Source organism: Micromys minutus (genome assembly GCF_963924665.1).
Source record: "Micromys minutus genome assembly, chromosome: 25".
Classification (NCBI taxonomy): domain Eukaryota; kingdom Metazoa; phylum Chordata; class Mammalia; order Rodentia; family Muridae; genus Micromys; species Micromys minutus.
In genome coordinates this window covers 14,950,896-14,972,942 of record NC_137960.1, presented here as the reverse complement: position 1 = coordinate 14,972,942, position 22,047 = coordinate 14,950,896, and the positions used below count along the sequence as shown (strand labels likewise).

Genomic DNA, 22,047 nt, shown 5'->3' with positions numbered 1-22,047 from the left:
ATTAAAATGAACAGTTACACAGGCGTTTGTGTGTGTGTGTGTGTGTGTGTGTGTATGAATGTGAATCTACCCAAGAAGGCTCCCTGGTCAGGGCTGGTACCTCCTGGCTTTTGCTAGTGAAGGGTGAACAGGAATGGGAGAAGGGAAAATGTTCCAGGGTGGGGCTGGGCGGGGCAGGGAGAGTGGCTGAGGAGAGGAACAAAGACTCCCTCCTACTTCTGGAGAACAACACACTCTTACTCTAGGTTCCCCCAGGGAGTTGGAGACACCCGGGGATTTTTTTTTTTTTTTTTTTTCAACTTGGAAGGGCCAAGCCTTTTACTTCAGGTTAATTAGGAAGTCTTGTAAAAAAGAAAGATTAAGTCCAAGGCTAGTGGTTGCAGCTGTGGTGCGGAAAACCGGACAGAGTGCCTGATACAGAAGGTTATGGGATGTCTTGACAGCACTCCTCTTGGTGCCTGGTATTCCCATTCTGGGAGATCCTTGGCATTAGTGAGATCCTGTTAGCTTAGAGAAGCGGGTTTCAACCTGTGTGTTGAGACCTCTTTGGGGTTGGCTGCCTCTTTCACAGGGGTCCCATATCAGACGTGTATGTCAGATCTTCACAATTGGATTCATAACAGGAGCCAACTCACAGTTATAAAGCAGCAACAAAATAAATCAAAATAAATTGTTGGCTGGGGCTCAGCACAACGTGAAGAACCAGGAAGAAGTGTATGAAAGGGTCACAGCACTGAGGAGGTTGAGAACTGTTTGCTTAGACGACCGGGCTGTGGAGGTGAAAACTCACAGCTGGTTCAAAGTTTTCAGCTTTGGCGTGCACGTCTGTATTGTATTGTTGCCCGGCTGACATCAGGAACTGGAGTTGAGTGTTGTTTTGTCTTTCTTTGGAGGATCATTGTATTTTATCATTTTTCCAAGCTAGCCTTGGACACGAGTCTAGATTGATTGATTGATTGATTTTTGCTGCTTGTACTGCAGTAGGCATCTGTATCTGACAAGCCGTTCTCCCCTTTGCCTCAGGTGTGAGGAAGACACAGACTCTTTACATGAAGACGAAGACGACTGTTCTGGGCTCAGGTATGTCTCAACGTTGGTTCTGATTTGTGAGAAAACAGAGACCATCTGGATCTGGCATCTCGGTTTTTGAATCCAAACATCTCTGAGGTTCTCATTTTCTCTGGAAAGTTTCGCGTGTCAGCCTTCAGATTCCCAGAAGAGAGCCTTGTATTAACTTCTCCGTTATATTTGACAGTGTGCCCGCCCACCACTGTTCACCAAATACACTGAACGTCCCAGACTGTGTTATCGAGGGTTTCAGGATCCTACCTGAATGTTTCTGTGAAAGATGCGGTTCATTTCTTCCTCCGGAAACAACACGCGAGTAGCAGTTTGACGCTCCGCAACGTCCCAGTACAAGTCGCACACTTTACTAGAGTGGATTCGGTTCCCAGGCCTGGCTGGGACAATCCAAAGCCTTTGGTGACATAGAAAAAAAGTTGGTCATCAGTTGGCTCCCCCAGCTACGAACCCAGTTGTTGGGTGCTCCACCCAAGGCTCCACTTTAACTGTTTTGAATATATTTATTCACGTCCCCTGCTCTCTGTACTCAGCCCACACTCCAGACCACCAATCCTGGCGTTGCTCCGCCCCCTTGCCTCCCATGCCCACCCGCAGCTCCAGTGAGTTTTCTCGGCCGGCCTTGAGCTTTTAAAAATTTATTTTTAAGGTTTTTTTTTTTTCTTTTTTTTTAATTTAAGTATGTGAGCACACTGTAGCTGTCTTCAGAAGATGGCATCAAATCCCATTACAGGTGGTCATGAGCCACCATGTGGTTGCTGGGAATTGAACTCAGGACCCCTGCAAGAGCAGTCAATGCTCTTAACCATCTCTCCAGATCCTGGCCTTGAGCTTTTGATCTTCCTGCCTCAACTTCTAAAACAGCTGAGATGGCAGACCTGTGTCTTGGATTCAGCCTAAGAGACTGAGACCTGTTCGATTGTTCTGGGAATGTTTGAGTTGGTCTGTCTGCCCGGCGTGATGCTGTTCAAACCCAGCGCTTTAGAATCTTAATCTGTAAATTTGGGAATCTCAGGATGTAACCTGAAGGTCTCACCTTGTGATTGTGGGAGGGAAATAGCATACCCACGGGAGCAAAGTGTTTTCAAGCGAAGGCCAGGAAGAAAGACTGATAAGAATGAAAGTCATGGGGCCCGAGGCCCTGGGTTCAATTCTTTGTACATGAGACAGTCATAGTAGTACAAGCCTGAAATCCTAGCATTTGGTGGGTGCAGGAGGAAAGACAGGAACGGAAGTACAAGGTCACCCTTGAGTAATAGTGAGTTCAAAGTGAGTCTGGGATATAAGAGTCCCTCACTAAAAAAAAAAAAAAAAAAAAAAAAAAAAAAAAAAAAAAAAAATTAAACAAACAAAAATGACATTCACATTTTTTTGTGGTTTAAGTCTCTACATTGCCTGTGCTTGGGCTCCCTTTAAAAACAGCCTTTGAATTCCAGCAGCTCATTTCAAAACAGGTTTATTCTGTTTTGAGAGCATTCTAAATTGGGTCTTTTCTCTCCCCCCCTCTCCCAGAGATGAAGACAATAAAGAGAACTACCCACAGGCGGCAGCTCGACTAGAGGACCTTGCCCTGCCCTCCCACGAGGCCCAGCAGCATGTAGATCAGGCCCTGCTGGTGGATGGAGTGTTGAGAACCAGTATGGGCAACTTCAAATCCCGAAAGCCCAAATCCATCCTCAGAGCTGAGAGTGGCCGGAACCACGGAGAAAGCCAGGTACAGTTCCATTAGCAGGTGTGGGCCACGAAGAGGCTCCCCTGGTGCAAAGGCACAGCCTGCGTAGTGGGCTCAGTACTGCAAGGTTAGCGTCTATGTGGTCTGAGATATAACAATACCTTCTTTAGGGACTGGGTGCTCTGAGAAGGCTAATTTTCAGGCACCCATACAAACTGACGTCTTTCCTCTCATCTTTCCCCCTGCCCTGCCAATTATCCTTTGTCTCCATCCACCAAGGATTACAGATGTGTGGTTTGTGTGGTACTGGTGATGATGGGGTCAAACCGAGGGCTTCACGTATGCTAGGCAAACGTCCTACCAACTGAGCTCCACCCCCAGCTCCAAACTGGCATTCTTAAATGGGAAGTTCTGATTGGAAGTTGCACTATGTCCTTCGGAGAGGGCTTGGCAGTCATGCGGGATAATGCAGCCTTTGGGCAGAATTGGGGTTCCCACTCAGTGACTTAGGAGTCTTTTGGTCTCAGGCCATTCTCTTTAGGCTAAAGAGGAACAGTTTTCCGTGATCAGTTATGCCAAGTATGTTTGTCCTGTTGTGTTTTTGTATGTATTTGTAGCATTTGGTTTTCTGATGTCAACTAATATTGATATGAATGAAGAATATAGCATCTCACCTAATATTTTGCCAATACATTTATATTACATCTATTTCTTTATTAGGCAGGAGTTTCCTATGTAACTCAGGCTGGCCTCAAATTCGCTAGCCTCCTGCCTCAGCCCCAGACAACAGTGCTGGATTACAGAACAGATGTGTACCACCACTACGCTAGGCTGATATTTTATAAGTTTACAATGTTTCTAGTTGTCTAGAAATGCAGCAAAGAAAATGATCTTTTAGTCGAACAGTCGCTGATAATTTATGTTCTTAGAAGATGTTTAATAAACAGGACCTAACACAATCACACCAGGAAGTCACATTTCCGACCCCGAGATTACATTTGTAATGTACCAAACATAGCCTTTGGGATGTGATTGTTTTGCGAATGTTAAAGTTTGATTTGTTAACACTTAGGCACCTAAAAAACAACATTGGATTCTTAAGGCGTGATAGATTAATTACAGTTAAGCCTGGTCTAATTTGCAAACTGACGCCAGGTGATCTTCCGGTCAGAACTGGCTTGGCTGGTAGCTTCTTTGACTTGATCTTTTGTGCCTTTGTGGTTTTATGGATTTGGCATTTTGACCTCTTGGTTAGGCCTTTCTCTTTTCAGTGCCGAGTGAATACTGGTTGCTTTGTGAAAGTGAGAGATAATTGTCCTAAGCTTCCACTTCCATTGTGGAGAGGAGAGGCAGGCACATGAAATATTCCCGGTTTCCAGCAAGCTTGAGACGCTGCAGAGGAGGGTTCTGGTCCCGGGGCGGAGATCTGATCTGGCCATGTTCTAGGGGACCACCTGTGACACTTCAGAGCTGCCAGCCACTCCTCCTCAGAATGCCTTCCTTCCTGCTGTTCCCTAGTGTGGCCTCAAAGAAATGACACTGTTTTCACTTGTAATAAGGTGGCAATGGGGCGTGGACGTCCCAGCCTGTTGCTGAAGGTTACAGGAGCTGAGTTGGCTGAGCAGCTCTTATTCTAAAGCCCCCCAGTTGCAGCCCTGGTTGGAAGGTAGACCTCCCAGCAGAGGCTAAGCGGCCTGTTCCGATTCAGGGAGCTTTGTTCTCAGAGGTGACGCTGTAGGCAGAACACATGTTCCCAGTTCTATATCCTGGTTAAAGGGAACACCACTTATGATTGGAGATCTACAAATAGCCCCATTGCCGTGAAAACTGGGTGCAGGCATACAGATATGGATGGAGTGGGCATAAGTATGAGCTAGCGGGGATGAGGTATCACTTGGAAGTGTTTCTTTTAGTTCACGTAAGCACCTTGCACTAAATTGTTGGGGGCTACCGATAGGTGAAAGCAACAGAGAAAGTCGATACTTTCAGAAAATAGAGACACCGATTGCTGAACCGGAGGTTCTCAACCTGTGGGTCGCAAACCTCTGGGGAACCAAATGGTTCTTCACAGGGGTCGCCCCACGGCTATGAAAAAACAGAGATTTACATTACAGTTCATAATGGCAAACTTACAGTCATGAAGTAGCAACAAAAATAATTGGTTGTGTGTGGGGGGGGAGTCGTCACCACAACATGTGGAACTATATTAAAGGGTCACAGCATTAGGGAGGCTGAGAAGCACTGCGCTGGAGAAGTAACCATAATGAAATGTTCCTGATTGGTCCATTGGGTCTTTAACTCTTGTTGCTCCTAGTCTTGGGTTGGCTCTCATGAAGCCATGACTTCTTCGTTAAAGTTTTAAAAATCCTGCTTCACTCACTGTGTCATGAGGTCATGCACCCCAGATCTTGGGTTTTCTTTGACATGCCAAGGGCTTAAAGTATCTTGTTCTTCACAAGCAACATGCCTGAGGTTGTTCTTGGTCAAAGACCGGAACCAGCCGTAACAGTAAGTACACTCTCAGGTTCAGGTGACAGAAATGGAAGGAGCTGTGACAGTCATTTTTAAATCCAAAAGGTCTGGGCGTCCCTCATACCAACGATGCAAACATAATCAAATAAATGTCTCCAAAATTAGAAAGGGTGTCTTTGAAGGATGGTGATTAAGACTGCTCTCAGAGGAAATAGGCAGTCTAGGCGCTGAGTTTCATCAAAATGGACTGCTCTAGTTCTTGCAGGAAGCAATACCTTAATCCTTAAGCCTGATCCTAGAAGACAGTTCTGAGAATATCAGTAAAGCAACAAACGAAGTGTGTGTGTGGGGTCTGTATTTTTATTAAGCTCTGTAAGGCCATCTGCCCTGCTTTTCGCTAGGACATAATTGGGAAAGAATCTATTATGCAACGAGCATTTTGTCTGCATTGTTTCATTTGAGAAGGAAGTTTATTTCATCAGAACAGGCTTAGTCCCGCTGGGAATGTGACCTCTAATGTAACGTGAGCTGTAGGGGACCTCCCCATCTAAAAACCAGTGGCTTTGCTGACTTGGAGTCAAATGCAAATGGCTACAGACAGGTTCACACAATCACTGTGATCATCTCTCACACTTAACTTTCCCTAGTAGTGTGTAAAGCCCCACCACGACTCGGATAAGCGTAGACCGAGCCATTCCACAAGGTTGGGTTTGGGTTGCAAGGTAAATGTGACATTTATGAGGTGTATTGAGGTGTATGCTGTAGTGTGTTGGAGTGTGTAAGACTAATGGATCCTCTGGGAGGGCTGGGTCTGAGCCTCCTTTGCAGCTGGAAATTCTGCTTCGTGCCTCAGTTAACGCTGCTGTTAAAGGGTTTCCCCAAAACACCTGTGAAAACCCACAGGCATCAGCTTCTTAAGTTACTGTTCATAAAGTTAGAATGCACAGCCCTGTGTTTGTGCTTCAATTTGATCCTAATCAGAGTCAGCACTCTTAAGAGAAGGGAGGCCCCCAGCAGTTGCGCACAGTGTGGCTTCATGCCCTACGTTTCTTGCTTTCTCTTACTAAACTTCCATGTTCAGAAATAGCAGCAGGTCCCAACTGGAGGGTCTAGGTCACATCCATGAGAACGGAAGCACAGTAAGAGAATCTGGAGGTTGTCTTTGTGTTTGAGGGTGTCCATGTTTCCATTCCCTGTAAATGATGTAAACAGGGAAGAACATGGCATATTCACTGATGGCAGACCAGACACACCGGAAAGAGCGCATGAGTACCTTCTAAGAAGCTGAAGTGTTTGAGGTGTGAAGTGTGTCTTTGAGCCACCGTTTTCCTTTATGCTTGCTTATTGGACTGGCCGGTTTTGTGTCAACTTGACACAAGCTGGGGTTATCACAGAGAAAGGAGACTCCCTTGTGGAAATGCCTCCATGAGATACAGCTGTGAGGCATTTTCTCAACTAATGATCAAGCGAGGGAGGGCCCAGCCCATTGTGGGTGGTACCATCCCTGGGCTGGTAGATCTGGGCTTTATAAGAAAGCAGGCTGAGCAAGCCAGGGGAAGAATTCAGCAAGCAGCATCTCTCCATGGCCTCTGCATCAGCTTCTGCCTTCAGGTGCCTGCCCTGTGTAAGTTCCAGTCCTGACTTCCTCTGGTGATGAACAGCGATGTGGAAGTGTAAGCTGAGTAAACAAACCCCTTCCTCCCCAACTTGCTTCTTGGTCACAGTGTTTTGTGCAACAATAGAAACCCTAAGATACGTATCCTTTTCTGTCTTAGACAATCAGCTCTGTGGGAAAACATGGCTTGGATAAGGACCCCTATTGAGTGGCCCCCTAAAAAGCCAGGGTAACTGTTAGTACAATTCCTTGATATGGTAGAAGTCAGAGCAAGATGTGTGCTACCTAAAGCCTGGTTTTGCTGGAACCCGGGAACAGACTGTCTCTGTTTAGAGTATCTACTTCAATAAGTAAACATTCTTCCCAAGAAGGGGAACTGACTCAAGGCACGGATCCTCCCCACCCAGTGTTTTGGGAAAGATTAAAAGCGCTCCTGTTTTGAGTGCTGTAGAAGTCAGAACGCCCGTCCCCCACAACCTGAAGTGGGAAGATGAGGTTTGGACGGTAGAGGCAACTTCCTGTGTTGGCTCTCCAAGCTGTGCAGAGGGCATTCATTTTTAGTGTTGGGAGATGGAGTCTTGCTCACTCCACACCATCTGGCACCAGGCTGCACCCCATCCGTGTGTCCTCCCCTCTGGTGGCTATTTTAACATAATACAAAAAGTAGCAGGCTCGAAGAAGAGCTTTTCCGCAGTGAGCTCTGGACCGCCAGTCTCTTGCTAACCCACTTCTTTGGGGAGACCAGCTGTTTGGTCTGGCATATGTAAGCACCGGGCTTCTTCCATTTGGCTGCAGTAGGTATGTGAAGAGGCTGGCACACGATCCAGGTCTGTTTGTGAATTTTTTTTTTTTTTGTTTCCATCCTTCTGCAGAAAGAGAAAAAAATTAAAAAAAAAAAATCCCAACCCTTTAAATACTTTGAGGCAAAATAACCTATTAAATATTTACTGTATTTCTCTTTTTAGAAGACAAAGTTCTTACTGGGATTGACTCTAAATTAAAAGAAAGATAGTTTTCATTCTGTGCCACTGCCTCCTGCCATCACAAACAACAAAGATGATGTCTTAATAGTCTTGATGTCTTTTACTGCTGTGCACAGACACCAAGACCAAGGCAACTCTTGCAAGAACAACATTTATTTGGGGCTGGCTCACATGTTCAGAGGTTCAGTCCATTATCATGAAAGCAGGAACATGGTAATATCCAGGCAAAGCTGAGAGTTCTACATCTCCATCTGAAGGCTGCTAACAGAATCCTGACTTCCAGGCAGCTAGGATGAGGGTCTTAAAGCCCACACCGACAGTGACCCACTTCCTCCAAGGCCACGCCCACTCAACATGACCACGCCCACGCAACATGGCCACGCCCACCTCAACAGGGCTACACCACCAAATAGTGGCACCCCCTGGGCTGAGCATATCCAGATCATCACAGATGCTCTTACCCTTTATACCTTGAATGTGTTCTTTTTCTTCCTTCCTGAGTTAAGAACATGGACACAATGTGGTTCCCCCATGTGCCTTCATTTACCATAAGATCTTCCCAGGTCAAAAAAAAGTGGACCATTGATTTCTTAGGTTGTTTTTTTTTTTCCTCCCTGACAAGAGTGAAGCAGAGAGGGGTGATTCAGCAGAGTGGAGCTCTGGCGAGCTGAGAGTTCTTGGAAGTGAGGCCAGCAGGGTTGGCGTCCGACTTCTCTGGCATCCTACCATGGCCCCTCAGCTTCACACGTTTATCTTTTGATTAACAGTCTCCTAAGTGAGGAGTGAAGCTGTTGAAATATATTTTTAGAAAGAAATCTGGGATATCGGTAAAGTAACCTTATCACTTTGGCATTTATTTATTTTATTTTTAGCTATTTTATTGGGTTCTTACACCTCTACCTCCCTCCCAACATTTATTCCACCCTCCCAACCCCCAACACTAGGTGAGAGAAGGTTAAAGGGGAAAGGGGCGGAGATCTCTTTTAGCCACCAAAAACAGATTTCCTGCTGATTAGGGGAATTGGGCTCCTTGGGGGCAAGTCCAATCTTTGTCATCAGGATATCAAACTCCTCATCTTTCTGCTCATGAACCCATGGCAAACTGCAGTAACGGGAACCAGGAGCAGGAGCCGTCACAGGTCCTCTCGGGGATCTCATTTTTACCCTCTTCAGAGTCCCCAGAATTAAACTATCTGCGGCTGGCAAGGATCACGTTTCTGCCTGTGCACGAACTGCTGTGAAGCTGCCTCTTCTCCCACATCTGGGATTAAAACAGAAGTATCTTCACATAACATAACTGGGTTTTTTTTTTTTTTTTTTTTTTTTTAAGAATTTTAACCACATCACTTTTTCAGAATAGACAAATGCATTATTCAGGGTGGCTTGAAGAAATCTTAAGAGATACACTTCATTTGTTGTTTATGCATTAGCCCTGAAAAATGTTTTTTTTTTTTTTTTTTTTTTTTTTTTTTTTAAGATACTCAAATGGAATTTTGTTTGAGTTTAAGGTCTTAAGTTTGCAAACAAAAAGAAAAGGCACTGTTGTGCTTTGAGCGGCATCAGCTGACTGATGCACTGTAAACTTCAGAATTTCTTTTAAAAGATAAAAAGGGGTAACAGGGGCTGTAGAACAATGGCAGATAAGCAACTGAGAGGTCGTGGCTCCATCCCTAGCATCTGTCTGTCTGTCTGTCTGTCTGTCTGTCTCTCTCTCACTCTCTCACACACACCATGTGCAAGCACGCACGAGTGTGTACTCACACGTCAGGGAAGAATTGATGGTACCGACTGGGTGTGTAGCCATGGAGAACAGAGAGGACTTACATTCATGTACAGACTGCCTGGAATACTTGACAGAGACACAGATTGTTCCCACATAGAACAACTGTTCAAGTTTCCCCTTTACGCATCGTTTGTAAATAAAAATATAACTTAAGCAAATGTTTCTCTCTATATAGTTACGAAGACAATTTCTATATTGCACTAACCCTATGAATTCAGCCCATCATCAAGAATGATCAGTACTTGAAAGAGGTGGGTCTTCTATGCAGCTGCTCCATGGCTCCTTCGTCCCTCCACTGGGTTTCAAGATTTGATGCTTCCACCCAAAGTTTCCAGAGTAACAATGTATTATTAACTGTGTAAACTGAATGGCCTGTAGGTTCAATGAAAGTTAATATTGGTTGTCATGTTAATAGGATCTAGACTCTCAAGGGAACCAGCCTTTGGGCATGTCTGTGAGGCATTATCTAGATTAAAGTGGAGAGACCTGCCCTGAATGTCATTCCATTGGTTGTTAGGGTGGAGAGACTTATCCTGAATGCCATCCTATTGTTTAAGGGGGAGAGGGAAAGGGGGAGGAAGAGAGGGAGGGAGAAGGAGAGGAAGACCCGCCCTGAATGTCATCCCATTGGTTGTTAGGGTGAAGAGACCTATCCTGAATGCCATCCTATTGTTTAAGGAGGAGGGGCAAAGGGTGAGGGGAGAAAGGGGGAGAGGGAAGAGGAAGGAGACCCACCCTGAATATATCCCATTGGTTGTTAAGATGGAAAGAACCACCTGAAAAAGAGTGGTTCTGCTTACCTGTCACCTGCTGGCGGTACAGTATCAACACCCACCTCACCCTCTTGCTTCAATAACCTTCACCATGATGGTTTGAACCCTCAAAATAAGCTCTTCGTTCATGTGGCATATATCCTGTGTTTTGTCACAATAGTGACATTACCTGATCAATCCCGGAGTGGATGGATGTGGGCTCACTTGCCTCCTTAGTCATTTGGCTTTCTGTGTGACTTAGGGAATCAAAGCCACTTCCTTATTTGCCTTTTCTGTTTTCAATGAAGATGATCGAATTGCTCTTGAGAGGTTTTTGAGGATTAGAAGGTACAAGAGACAAGACACAGTGCTGGAGCACTTGTCTAATACCCAGAAAGCTCTGGGGTCCATCCCTACAAGTTAAAAATAAACCAGCTAAAGATATAAACTTACATGTTCAGCAGCTTTTAAGTGTGGAGAATAAGTAGTTTGTAGGATGCTTTATTTCCATTTGGCTGAGTATTTATTAAACTTAAGTAAACGAATACCCTGAATTAAACTAGGCTGCTAACCCAACCAACAACCTGAAGCTTCAGGGATGTAAACCCACCAAGGTACACTTCTTTTCTTTTCTTTTCTTTTTCTTTTCTTTTCTTTTCTTTTCTTTTCTTTCTTTCTTTCTTTTTTTGGCCTGGGCTCTGCTTTATTGACCTTGGAGCACCCTTTGGATGACAGTTTTTAAAAAAATAAACCACATACACAATGGGAACTGAGTCCAGGCTGATGCCCCGTCTCTCCAGAAAAATCCCAACCAAAGAGTATTTATATAAAACAAAAGAGGGCAAAAACACAAGGCAACATGGTGCTCACTGAGTTGGCAGAGGAGCAGTCAGTCAGTGACTGAGTGCCAGGCCACACCCCCTTCTCATAAGTCCGAGTGCTCACCACATTGCCGTGAGTGAGAGTCAGGATAAGTTTCCCATTGCTTAGCTCCCTTATAAGCATTGTCTCCTGCCCGTTCCACTTCTGCACATGGGCCGGTTTGCCTCCGTCCAGCGTCACGACTGACTTGACCTTCCCGTCATCTGCTGTTACCTCTTCAAAATCTGTTCCCAGCTGAAAATTGATCTCCGTGTTCTTGAAGGTTCCGTGTGTCCTTACGGTGACAACACCCCCGTTCTTCTCGATGACGGTGGTAGGCTTGGTCATGCTGGCCACCTGCGAAGTGGCAAGGCCCACACCGAGTGACTTCATGTAGTCATCAAGATTCTTGCTGTCCACTAGCTTCCGGGTACCAGCAAAGGCGTCTGCCATGGTGCAATGAGAGAGGAGGCGTGCAGGCACTGAGAACAAGATACACTTCTCCCATGTGCTTTGTAGCCTTAGTTGATTGATGGGAGGGCCCTGTTCACTGAAGTTAGCTAATAAGCTCTGTTTAGAAAAAGTGAGCACGTCTGGTTGTGAGTCTCAGAGAACAAGGATCTGGAGGTTACCATGCCAACCACTCAACGTCCCAAGGCTCCAGGACTACACAGAACTTGTGTTCTCTCATAATTAATTATCCAGAGCTGGTCATGTGCTACCCTGCTAATTACACCCCTTTAATGCACTGGACCAGGAAGAAATGCTCTACACAGTGCTTCGGGGGACAGGGAATGAGTGATGGCCAATAGCACTAACGAGTGTCACGTTGTTTATTCAAGAGTGTATGACCCAAGGAACATTATATTAATTGGCCTTCCCACTCCTCATCTTCTGACCCTTCAAAATATCGAAGTATTAGTGATGTTAATGGAAAAGATTAGAAAAGAACACTAATTAGCTTAATTGTCATGTCATATTATTGAAGCAGGAGCTCAGGTTTCCTGCAGCCTTCCACCAGTTAAACGCTCCCTTTATTACTTAGAGGAATAAAAAAAGGGGGTCTAGTTTGAAACACTCTCCATAGCCAAGTGAAACTTTGGAGCCCAGGAATTTTGCTGTTTTATTTAGAGGGCGAAAAGTGGTCTGTCTTACTTTGGGCATGCCACTTAACCTTTGGATTAGGGACAGCTGTGGGATGTGTCACAGCTTGGAAGCATGTTCAAATTTGATATAAAAAGACTTCTAATAGGATGATTTGGCCATCTGAATATTCATGTAACATGAGATCTGGGTGCCTACTTATCCACATGTGACAGTCCACACCCTCCCCTGCTTAGCGACACTGTCAAGAATAGACCATCATTCTTTTGACAAGATAGAAGATAGCTTAGTAATCGCTGATGCAGCCTGTTCTGAAGCTAGAGGAAAAAAGATGTTTATAAAGTCAGGACAGCAGAAAAAATAATGAGCTGACATTTTGGGTAACTAAGAGTTGCCAATCTAAACGTTGTCAACTGTGGTTAGATCTGATGGTGAGATTATGTCCTTTGCAAGCCTGCAGTTTGGGGCTCTGCTTTTCAGAGAAGTATAGTTGCCAGATTAAACAGAGACTGACCTACTAAATTTAAATTCCAGATAAGTAATATTTTTAGAATAAATGTGGTCTAAATATTGTATGTTATGTACTTTAATTCGACTACTTAACATAAATTCAAGACTTATCTGAAACTTAAGTTCCTATATTTTATTTGCTAACTCTGTGAGCCTATTCCAAGTGAGCAGTGTGGTATTTGACCAAGCTACCTCTTCCTAGGGTGTATATACACACACATATATATGTATATATATGTATATATATAGTTGTACCTTCATCACTCCAGAATTTTCTTAGCAGGGGAATGATTCAGCGGTTAAAAGCACTTGCTGCTCTTGCAGAGGACCCAACATCAGATCCCAGCACCTACACTGGGCAGCTTACAGCCACCTGGAATTCTAGGTTCAGTAGATCTTATCGCCCTCGTCTGGCCTCTAGTGGTGCTGCGCGCACATGCACATGCACATGAAAATTAAACAGTTTTTGTATGTCTTCTGAGGATAAAGGTGAGTAATAAGGGGACTGTCTTAGTTAGGGTTTCATTGCTGTGAGCAGACACCATGACCAAGGCAACTCTTATAAAGACAAACATTTAATTGGGGCTGGCTGATAGTTTCAGAGGTTCAGTCCATATCATCATCTTATCCAACAAATCTTGACTTTGTTTGCAATGAATGTTCTTGTAATCCATGACCCTCCCAACTTCATTGCTTGTTAAGCTGTAGTCACTAAAAACAGAGCATCGACCTAGGCTTCCTTTCCATGTAGTGCTAAGTCACATTGTTAGAATTACTGGCTAGGTAGGTAATGGTATGGACTAGGGATAGCCTAAGGTCATTCAAGAAGCTGATTTGTGGGATGTTTAGCTACACCTAACATTTAACACCAACTGGAAACTACTAAGGGTTAGAGTTTATAGTCAACCAACTAGCAAAGCCCAAGGGTTGTAGTTGACTGTTTTAACTTGTTTTAATTTAGAAAATTCTGGCTACCCTTAAGTATGACCCACCAGAGTTGAACACCCAGGGATGTTATTGGCTGTTATAGCTTATGACTTCACAGAGGACATGGTTCCTTCGCTCCCACTCACCTTGTCCTGTAAGCAGTGACTTCTTCTCCTTAGTGAAACTGGCAGCTGGCTCAGAAATGCCAACCCGAAGACCAAGATGGCTCTCTGTGAAGAACATGAGGATTAGACTAAAGCCTGAATTAGCTGAATTCTATGTACAAATCGGGCAAAGGCTAAAGATGTGAGGTTCTTTCCTTGTTAAGTTTTTACGGTTACAGTTATTCATAATGTATAGTGAATGAGATTCACTGTGGTATCTCCACATATGCACAGCCAGTGCATTAATTGCACCCCCTCTCCCCTGTCCTGTCCTCTTGGCCCTCTCCCTTCACTGTCTTCCAGGTCTCTGTTTTCTTGGTTTTATTTTGCATGTACATTTATGAGAAAAAATGTGACAGGTATCCCTCTGTGTGGCTTATTTCATTTAACATGGTATCTTTTTGTTTCGGTAAGTATTTTTTTAAAAAGCTGCGGCCGGTTCCTCTCCACACTGCCCCCAGCTCTCTCTGACCCTGGAGGTTGCTCTCACACTAGTTCCGGCACCGTAGGGCCATATAGAACTATCATTAATTCATCCCAGTGGCTGTCCCCCTCTTGTTAATATCACTCCTGGCTGCCTCTCTGCTAGCCAGGAAAGCCGGGAACTCTGCTCACATTCTCTGTGACCATGCCCTGGTCCCAGGGGTGGCTACCCTCCCACAACTCCCTTGGCGTTGAGTTGCCAAGTAAAGGAAGACACCACACAATAAATTCTGATCCAATTGGTATGATATAATTTGCCCACCTAGCTAAGTCAGATCATCTTGTACAATTCTACCCCTTATAAAATATTCATAATAACCTGTATCTCTGAGAGGAATATCTACATTTGCCTCCATGTTGCTTCCTGGCTCCTTCCCCCTTCCCTCCTTCCTAGACTTTTCCCCACTTACCCTTCATTCTCATCCAATGATAGGCTCCTGGACCTGCCTTGTTGTATAATGACAGCATCCTACATCTTTTGGCTTCGTCTGCTTTCCCTCAAGGAACATGAGTTTGTTTCCTGTATATTTATCGTTCTTTTTTTTTACCCATTCATTGTGCTCATGGGCACATAAGTTTATCCAGATCCTGGCCCTTATAAATCTTCCATTCTGTACAGGACTTTGATGGCTCTGACAACCTTTTCACCCATTGGAGGAGGGGGGAGACAGCATGCCTCTCCACCAAAATCCCCACAAAAGCAAAACAAAAAAAAACCCTCTGTTGAATTCCTCAAGGTCTCACCCTTGTGCTAAACAAACATCCCCAAATCCAAAAGCCCAACATCATGGAGAATTAGGAACAATTTCTGGTGGGAGCAGTATCCACAGGGACAAGGACTGGTAGATAGAGGAGTTAGGCCATGTGCTGGGCAGGAATCATGGGGACTTCAGAGTTTGCTGTGCCGTCAAGCCACTTACGAGTTGTCACCTGTGTGCAGGACCAGGTGGTGCGTTGGTTAGCGCTGATTGGTTGATTACTTTGTGAAGGGATTACATTGATCAGAGCCTACCCCTGCTCATGTGCATGAGAAGTTTTGCAGGCAGCAGCTTCCACAGGCTGGAGGTTGGTGTGGAGTTAAAAGGAGGACTCAGAAAGGCACTGACTCGGGAAGTTAGTGTCTGCTCTCTGGCCACGACAATGGGAGTTGTCTTCTCCACTGGGTTGCCCCAGTCATGAGCGAAAAGAGACTCTCCCTCCTTTCAGCTTGCTTGCCTGGAAGGACACCACAGTGATGAAATATCTGCCTAGCGTTGGTGGACTTAAGGTAGACTCAGGGTTCTCAGTTGGCATGAGGATATCTCAGAGGCTCATCATGGATTAGTCAAAGGCTCTAATATCTGTGCAGTAGGCACAGAATTCTGATCCCAAACATCATGAAGGCTCCTGAGGACTCCGTTTTTAAAAAGCTGTTTTTCAAAACCCAAAAACGGGTAGCTACAATAATTCTTCAGCTTTATTCTACTTTCCAGGAATTAAACTCTCAGAATTTGGTTCAAGTTTTAGAAACAACATAGCCAGAGCTTATGACGGTGTCTGTTTATGGGATGCTCTGCCTCTGAATACATTTTGCTGACTAATTGCCTTCAGAGTTGGTCTCCTCCTGGGGTGGAGGAGGAGGTAACTGTGATTTCTGATGCTGCGAGCATCTCTGCACCTGCTCCTTGATAACACTGGTTGATGGTGGCTTCTACACAGGGTGTCTGTGTGCAGCCTTGTTGCGAGTGTCATAAGCAATAACTCATTTAAGTCTCATGACTACCCCTGGAGGTCCATTGGCTCTCACTGTCCCGTTTTGCTGTGGAGGTGGACTTCCTTGGACCTCCTGTGTTTGTTAAGGAGAGATGGGGCAGGAATAGAGAGATACTCTGGTGTCATCAAAGAGCCTTTGTAGGATGCAAATACTATGATTTGTCACTTTTTATATGACAGTTCTGAGGCATTATGGAGGTATTTGCCTCTCAGATATTGTCTTAGTTTGGGTTTTACTGCTGTGAACAGACACCATGACCAAATCAACTCTTATAAGGGTAACATCTTATTGGGGCTGGCTTACAGGTTCAGAGGTTCAGTCCATTATCATCAAGGCAGGAGCATGGCAGCGTCCAGGTGGGCATGGTGCAGGAGGAGCTGAGAGTTCTACATCTTCATCTGCAGTTCGATAGGAGAAGATTGGCTCCCATATGAGGAGGGTCATAAAGCCTATGCCCACAGTGATACGCTTTCAACAACAAGGCCACACCCACTTCAACATGGCCTTGGCTTCAAATAGTGCCATTCCCCAGACCAAGACTACTCAAACCACCACAGGCAGTGACCAGGACAGTTCTATATAATTGTGCCACAGGAGCAGAAAGCACCAAGATATGTCTCTGCCTGTTTCACATTATGGTCATTCTGAATGTCTTTATACTTCTGGGAGCTACTGTCTGGAGAAGCTGACACAGGTTGATAACAGGTTGCTAAAGCTGTTTTGTCGAGGATGAAGGATCAATTCTGAAGTCATTGGTGACCAGGTAGATTGTGTGATCTCTGAGGTCTGGCTTTCCTAAGATTATGGATGTAAAACACACAGTGCTCTGAGTATTAATATAGTACCAACTTGGGCCATGGTGGAATGGCAAGCTGCAAAGTTCATAGACATTAAAGCTAGGTTTTGAACTATCAGAACATCCCAGATTTCTCTGTCTGTCTCTCTCTCTCGCTCTCTCTCTATCTCTATCTTTGTTTCTGTCTTTCTGCCTCTGACTCTCTCTTTTACTATGACATCCATCATCCTTTTACAAGGTACTTTGAAACACTCTCATCATGATGATGCAGAGATGAGACTTGTGCTTGTGTCTAGGATGGGTGTATCATCCGCCCAGGAGGAGACAGTGATATCCCAGCCATGGCCTTTCCGTCACATCTGGTGGAAGCAAAGTTTGTCATTTTACTTGTGTTTGGATCTCGGTGTGGCAGTTCTGGTGACCTGTCTGTAAAATAAGGGCTGACCTACTTGTCAGTCCTTGTGGAGATTAAATGAGGTCATCTTTTAAAGCACTTAGCACAATGGGTGGTACCTGGTAAGAGATCAGTAGGTATTAGAATATGAGCCAGATACCTTGCCTGTCACATCCTAGTCTGTTGTCACTGCAGTGAGAGTAGAAGTGAAGATGTCTTTTTCTCTGAGGAATATGCTGGTGTTCTGTGGCCATGGTGACAAGGAACCATTAGAGTCATTGCTTTGGACAGGGCTCATGTTTATTTTAGTCAGTGCGCATGCCAGCGGACCTGGCAATAATGCAAGAGAAGAGCCTAACTCTTGCATTTGTCCTTCTCTGACTTTACAGTCAACAATGCTCCAACTTTGCCCTCGAAGCTAAAGGCAAACCAGGTTTCCAAAGGTGTCACTTGTGACTGTAAGGTTCTCAAACCGGTGTAAGATCACGAAGCTGTTTGCTGTGCTCAGGAAGTCTTTGTCCCTTGAACTATACCTTCCCCTTGGCTCAGCATGCAGTGAATTGTGCTTTCTGTTCAGCTATTGAGCTGGGACTTCTTCCTGCAAAGATGCAGATATTTACGGACGATAGAGGGTCATGGATATGGAGCTATATGGACAAATTCACCCCCTGGATCCAATTTATGCAGTGGGAGTTTCTAAGTGGAAAACCTGGTAGGGAAGGAGGTTTCCAAAGCTGAGGGAATACACTGTGCAGGGGATCCGCTGATATGTCACTTGTCACATCTAGAGTGTCATACATGGAGGAGAGGCATGCATGCAGCTGAACTGCAACAGCCTGTAGAGGCTGTACCATAATAGCCGTGGATTTCACCTCTCCTACTTGGCTTCAGCTACCAGCTTGACAAAGCCAATTTTTATCAGAGAGCATCAGTTGAGGGACTGAATCCGTCAGAGTGGCTTGTGCACATTTCCCTGCAGCAGTTTCCTTGACTCTCGATAGATGTGGAAGGACTGGCTCACCGTGCTGGTGCCATTCCCAGGCAGGTGGTCTGGGGTTGTAAACTTGAGCATGGGCCACAGGGAGCCAGGCAGTAGGCAGCATCCTTCACGGTTGCATGAGCCACAGAGCAAGGCAGTGGGAGGCATCCTTCATGGTTCCTGCCTTTGTTCCCTCCTAAGTTCCTCATCTGATCCCCCAAGGTGATGGATTGTGACCAGCGATACACCCAAGTAAACACCCTCCACAGTTGCCTTTGGTCATGGCACTTATCACAGCAACAGGAGAGTGAACTAGGTCACCCTCTGTCCTAGTCAGGGTTTTATTCCTACACAAAACATCATGACCAAGAAGCAAGTTGGAGAGGAAAGGGTTTATTTCAGCTTACACTTCCATATTGCTGTTCATCACCAAAGGAAGTCAGGACTGGAACTTACATAGGGCAGGAAGCAGGAGCTGATGCAGAGGCCATGGAGGGATGTCACTTACTGGCTTGCTTCCCTGGCTTGCTCAGCTGCTTTCTTATAGAACCCAGGTCTACCAGCCCAGGGATGGCACCACCCACAGTGGGCTGGGCCCTCCCCCCTTCATCACTAGTTGAGAAAATGTCTTACAGCTGGATCTCATGGAGGCATTTCCTCAACTGAAGCTCCTTTTTCTGTCATAACTCCAGCTTGTGTCAAATTGACACAAAACCAGCCAGTACACCCTCTGAGAGTGATTTCTTGTGCAGAATATTTTCGGACATTTCCCAAGTTTGAGTCTTACTGTAAGAGGAGGAGTCTCTGGAAACCCTCCATAGAGCGTATATTCTTCCTATTTTGGCCACCATGCTTCAGATTTATGCTCAGAGAATTTCTCGCGAGGAAAAAAAATAACCAGACCCCTCCGCCACTATACACAGAAGATGACAAGGCCAATATTTGCTTTGCCATCCACCCTATCAGGATGTGGGGCACCTTGGATTTGGTCACCTGCCCCATTCTTGGCTATAGAATATGTATCTCATAGAAGGAAGTTCTGGGGTGGAGCCCATGCAGCAGCAAGTGAGACCTGAGTGGTGTGATGGTTTGTATATGCTTGTCTCAGGGAGTGGCACTATTAAGAGATGTAGCCTTGTAGGCGCATCACTGTGGGCATGAGCTTTAAGACCATCCTCCTAGCTGCCTAGAAGCCAGTCTTCTAGTAGGCTTCAGATGAAGATGTAAAACTGTTAGCTTCTCCTGCACCATGTCTGCCTGAATGCTGCCAAGTTCCCACCTTGATGATAATGGGCTGAACCTCTGAACCCGTAAGCCAGCCCCAAATAAATGCTGTTCTTATAAGAGTTGCCTAGGTCATGGTGTCTCTTCACAGCAGTAAAACCCTAACTAGAACACACACACACACACACACACACACACACACACACACACGGGGGTGGGAGTGTTTTGCCTGTATGTATGTTGATGTACCACTTATGTGTCTGGTGCCTGTGGATGTCAGAGTAGGCATCGGGTCTCTTAGAACTGGAATGACAGAAAAGTGTGAACTGCCATTTTTGTGCCCAGATCATCTGGAAGAGCAGCCATTGCTCTTATCCACTGAGCCATCTCTCTGGCCCCATGTTCTTATATTTTAATATCATTGAAATCAAGATGCCTTGAACAGTAAATGTAATACAGCTTGATGACAAGAATTTGATTAACTTTTAAAAGAAAAACCAACAGTAGCCTTGGATTAGCAGTTTTGACTTGATTCTCATGGCTGTAGGGAAGTCCCCATCTGGGTCAGCACTGAGCTAATTTTAGGGTCCTCCTGGGTTCACAGCCTTGGGAGCTCCAACCCAAATATTCTTTCTTTCTTTCTTTCTTTCTTTCTTTCTTCCTTCCTTCCTTCCTTCCTTCCTTCCTTCCTTTCTCTCTTTCTTTCTTTCTTTTCTTCCTTCCTTCCTTTCTTTCTTTTCTTCCTTCCTTCCTTCCTTTCATTCCTTCCTTCCTTTCTTTCTTTCCTTCCTTCCTTCCTTTCTTTTCTTCTTTCCTTCCTTTCTTCCTTCCTTCCTTCCTTCCTTCCTTCCTTCCTTCCTCCCTTCCTTCCTTTCTTTCTTTTTGACACTCTCTGTATTAAACCATTTAGTTTTTTTCTTATCAAGTTAAGATCTAGACCTTTCTTTCATGATAACGTTTTGAGACTGCAAGGGTGTTAATCATGTTTCTTCTTTCTGAGACAAGCAACATAACAAAGTCATAGGTTGTCACGGACTCAGGCCCACGAGGCAGCTGGCCACACTGGACCCGCAGGCAGGGAGCAGAGAGGATGAATCTTGTACACTCTTTGTCTGTTCCTTTTATCCACTCTAGGACCCCAGCCTGCTGATGCTCCTGTATGGATTCAGGGCAGTCTTCCCACCTCAGCTCCCCGGGTCTAGATCATCCCTCACAGGCAGGCTTAGAGATGGTCTGCTTTGCAAATCTGAAGCCTGTCAAGTTGCTAGTCAGTATTAACCACAGTCAATTCATGCTTTTTTTTTTTTTTTTTTTTTCTAAGTCAGGGTCTGTTTATTAATATTTTTAATTTTTTGAGATTTAATTTTTTTTAATTTGTAATTTGTATGCATAGGTGTTTAGCCTGTGTGCATTCTGCACATCGAAAGTGTGTACTGCCTGCAGAAGCTAGAAAGATTAACGTTCCAGTTACAGAGTGTTGTAAACTACTGTATAGGTTCTGGGAATTGAGCCCAGGCTTCTGGAAGAGCAGTCACTGATCTTCACCAGTGAGCCATCATCTCTCTGAATTTGAACCAAAAGGAAAAAAAATACTCTCAAAAATGTGTCCCACAAAATTGTTCATGTTAAGAATTCATCAGCAAATAGTTACTGGGTATCTGTTGCAGATCTTATGAAGAACAAGTCCATCGAGAGAGGAACCCTTGTGAAGCATTCATTGTGTCCATTGGTTGGCAATGGTAAAACCCCCAGAGTGAAATGAGTGAAACATCATTACAAGGCCATACCTACTCTAAGAAGGCCAACAAGGATGGGCAAGATTACAAGCTTCCCGATCATAGACTTGTTTCTGTTCCTTTTGGTATCACTGGCCTGGGGTGGTTCTGTCCCCTTTAACCATCCCCCAGCTCTAAGGTCTATGGAAATTAGTTTGAAGCATGAATAGGTATGTTAGAAATACTGGGTACCTTCAGCCCAGCTGTGGGGGCTAAGTTGAGTGCTGTGCCTGGTGTCTGTGCTCTTTTTTTCTTCTGTTTTTAGCTGCTGTGTTTCTGAGTTAAAGCCTTCCCGGACAGTACAATTAACATTTAGATCTCGCAGCTTTTTTTAGGCTTTCCTGTATTCCCCATTAATGGTTCCTTCTGGGATGGGGAGATGACTCAGTATATAAGCCAGCCCCAATGAAATGTCCTTTTAAGAGTTGACTTGGTCATGATGTCTGTTCACAGCAACAGAAACCCAAAGAAAGAAAACATGCATCCTCCCAAAGGCTTGGGGACTTCTACACACTGGGGCATCTTGCTAATCCAGCACACAGCTCTTGCATATTCAGAATAGTTCAGTCCAACAACATCTTCTCATCCTTGGAAGCAAAAGTTCTGGTTGTGTCTGAGAAGTGCATCAGCCAGCTTAGGATCACTCTAAAAAAAGACCAGCTTCTTTAAAAGAAAATAGAGGGGACTTTAGCTCTCAGGATGGGCCATGGTGGTGGTACC

General features: G+C 44.9%; 2 protein-coding genes across 3 annotated transcripts in view; one reads left to right on the top strand and one right to left on the bottom strand.

Annotated features, from left to right (window-relative positions):
* FAM13C (family with sequence similarity 13 member C) overlaps window positions 1-22,047 on the top strand; it is a gene marked incomplete at its 5' end in the record, with an annotated part of 106,749 nt that overhangs the window by 5,770 nt on the left and 78,932 nt on the right. For both annotated transcript variants that reach the window (XM_080938318.1, XM_080938317.1), the window contains 2 exons: window positions 1,024-1,080; window positions 2,593-2,794. In XM_080938318.1, coding sequence (XP_080794444.1) covers window positions 1,024-1,080; window positions 2,593-2,794 — 259 coding nt within the window. The remainder of the gene's footprint in view (window positions 1-1,023; window positions 1,081-2,592; window positions 2,795-22,047) is intronic.
* Window positions 4,700-11,671, bottom strand: LOC308436685 (fatty acid-binding protein, heart-like; the record flags this gene model as incomplete). Its single annotated transcript, XM_080937689.1, has 2 exons — window positions 4,700-4,837; window positions 11,276-11,671. 2 exons carry the CDS (start codon window positions 11,669-11,671, stop codon window positions 4,700-4,702), a joined length of 534 nt encoding a protein of 177 aa, XP_080793815.1.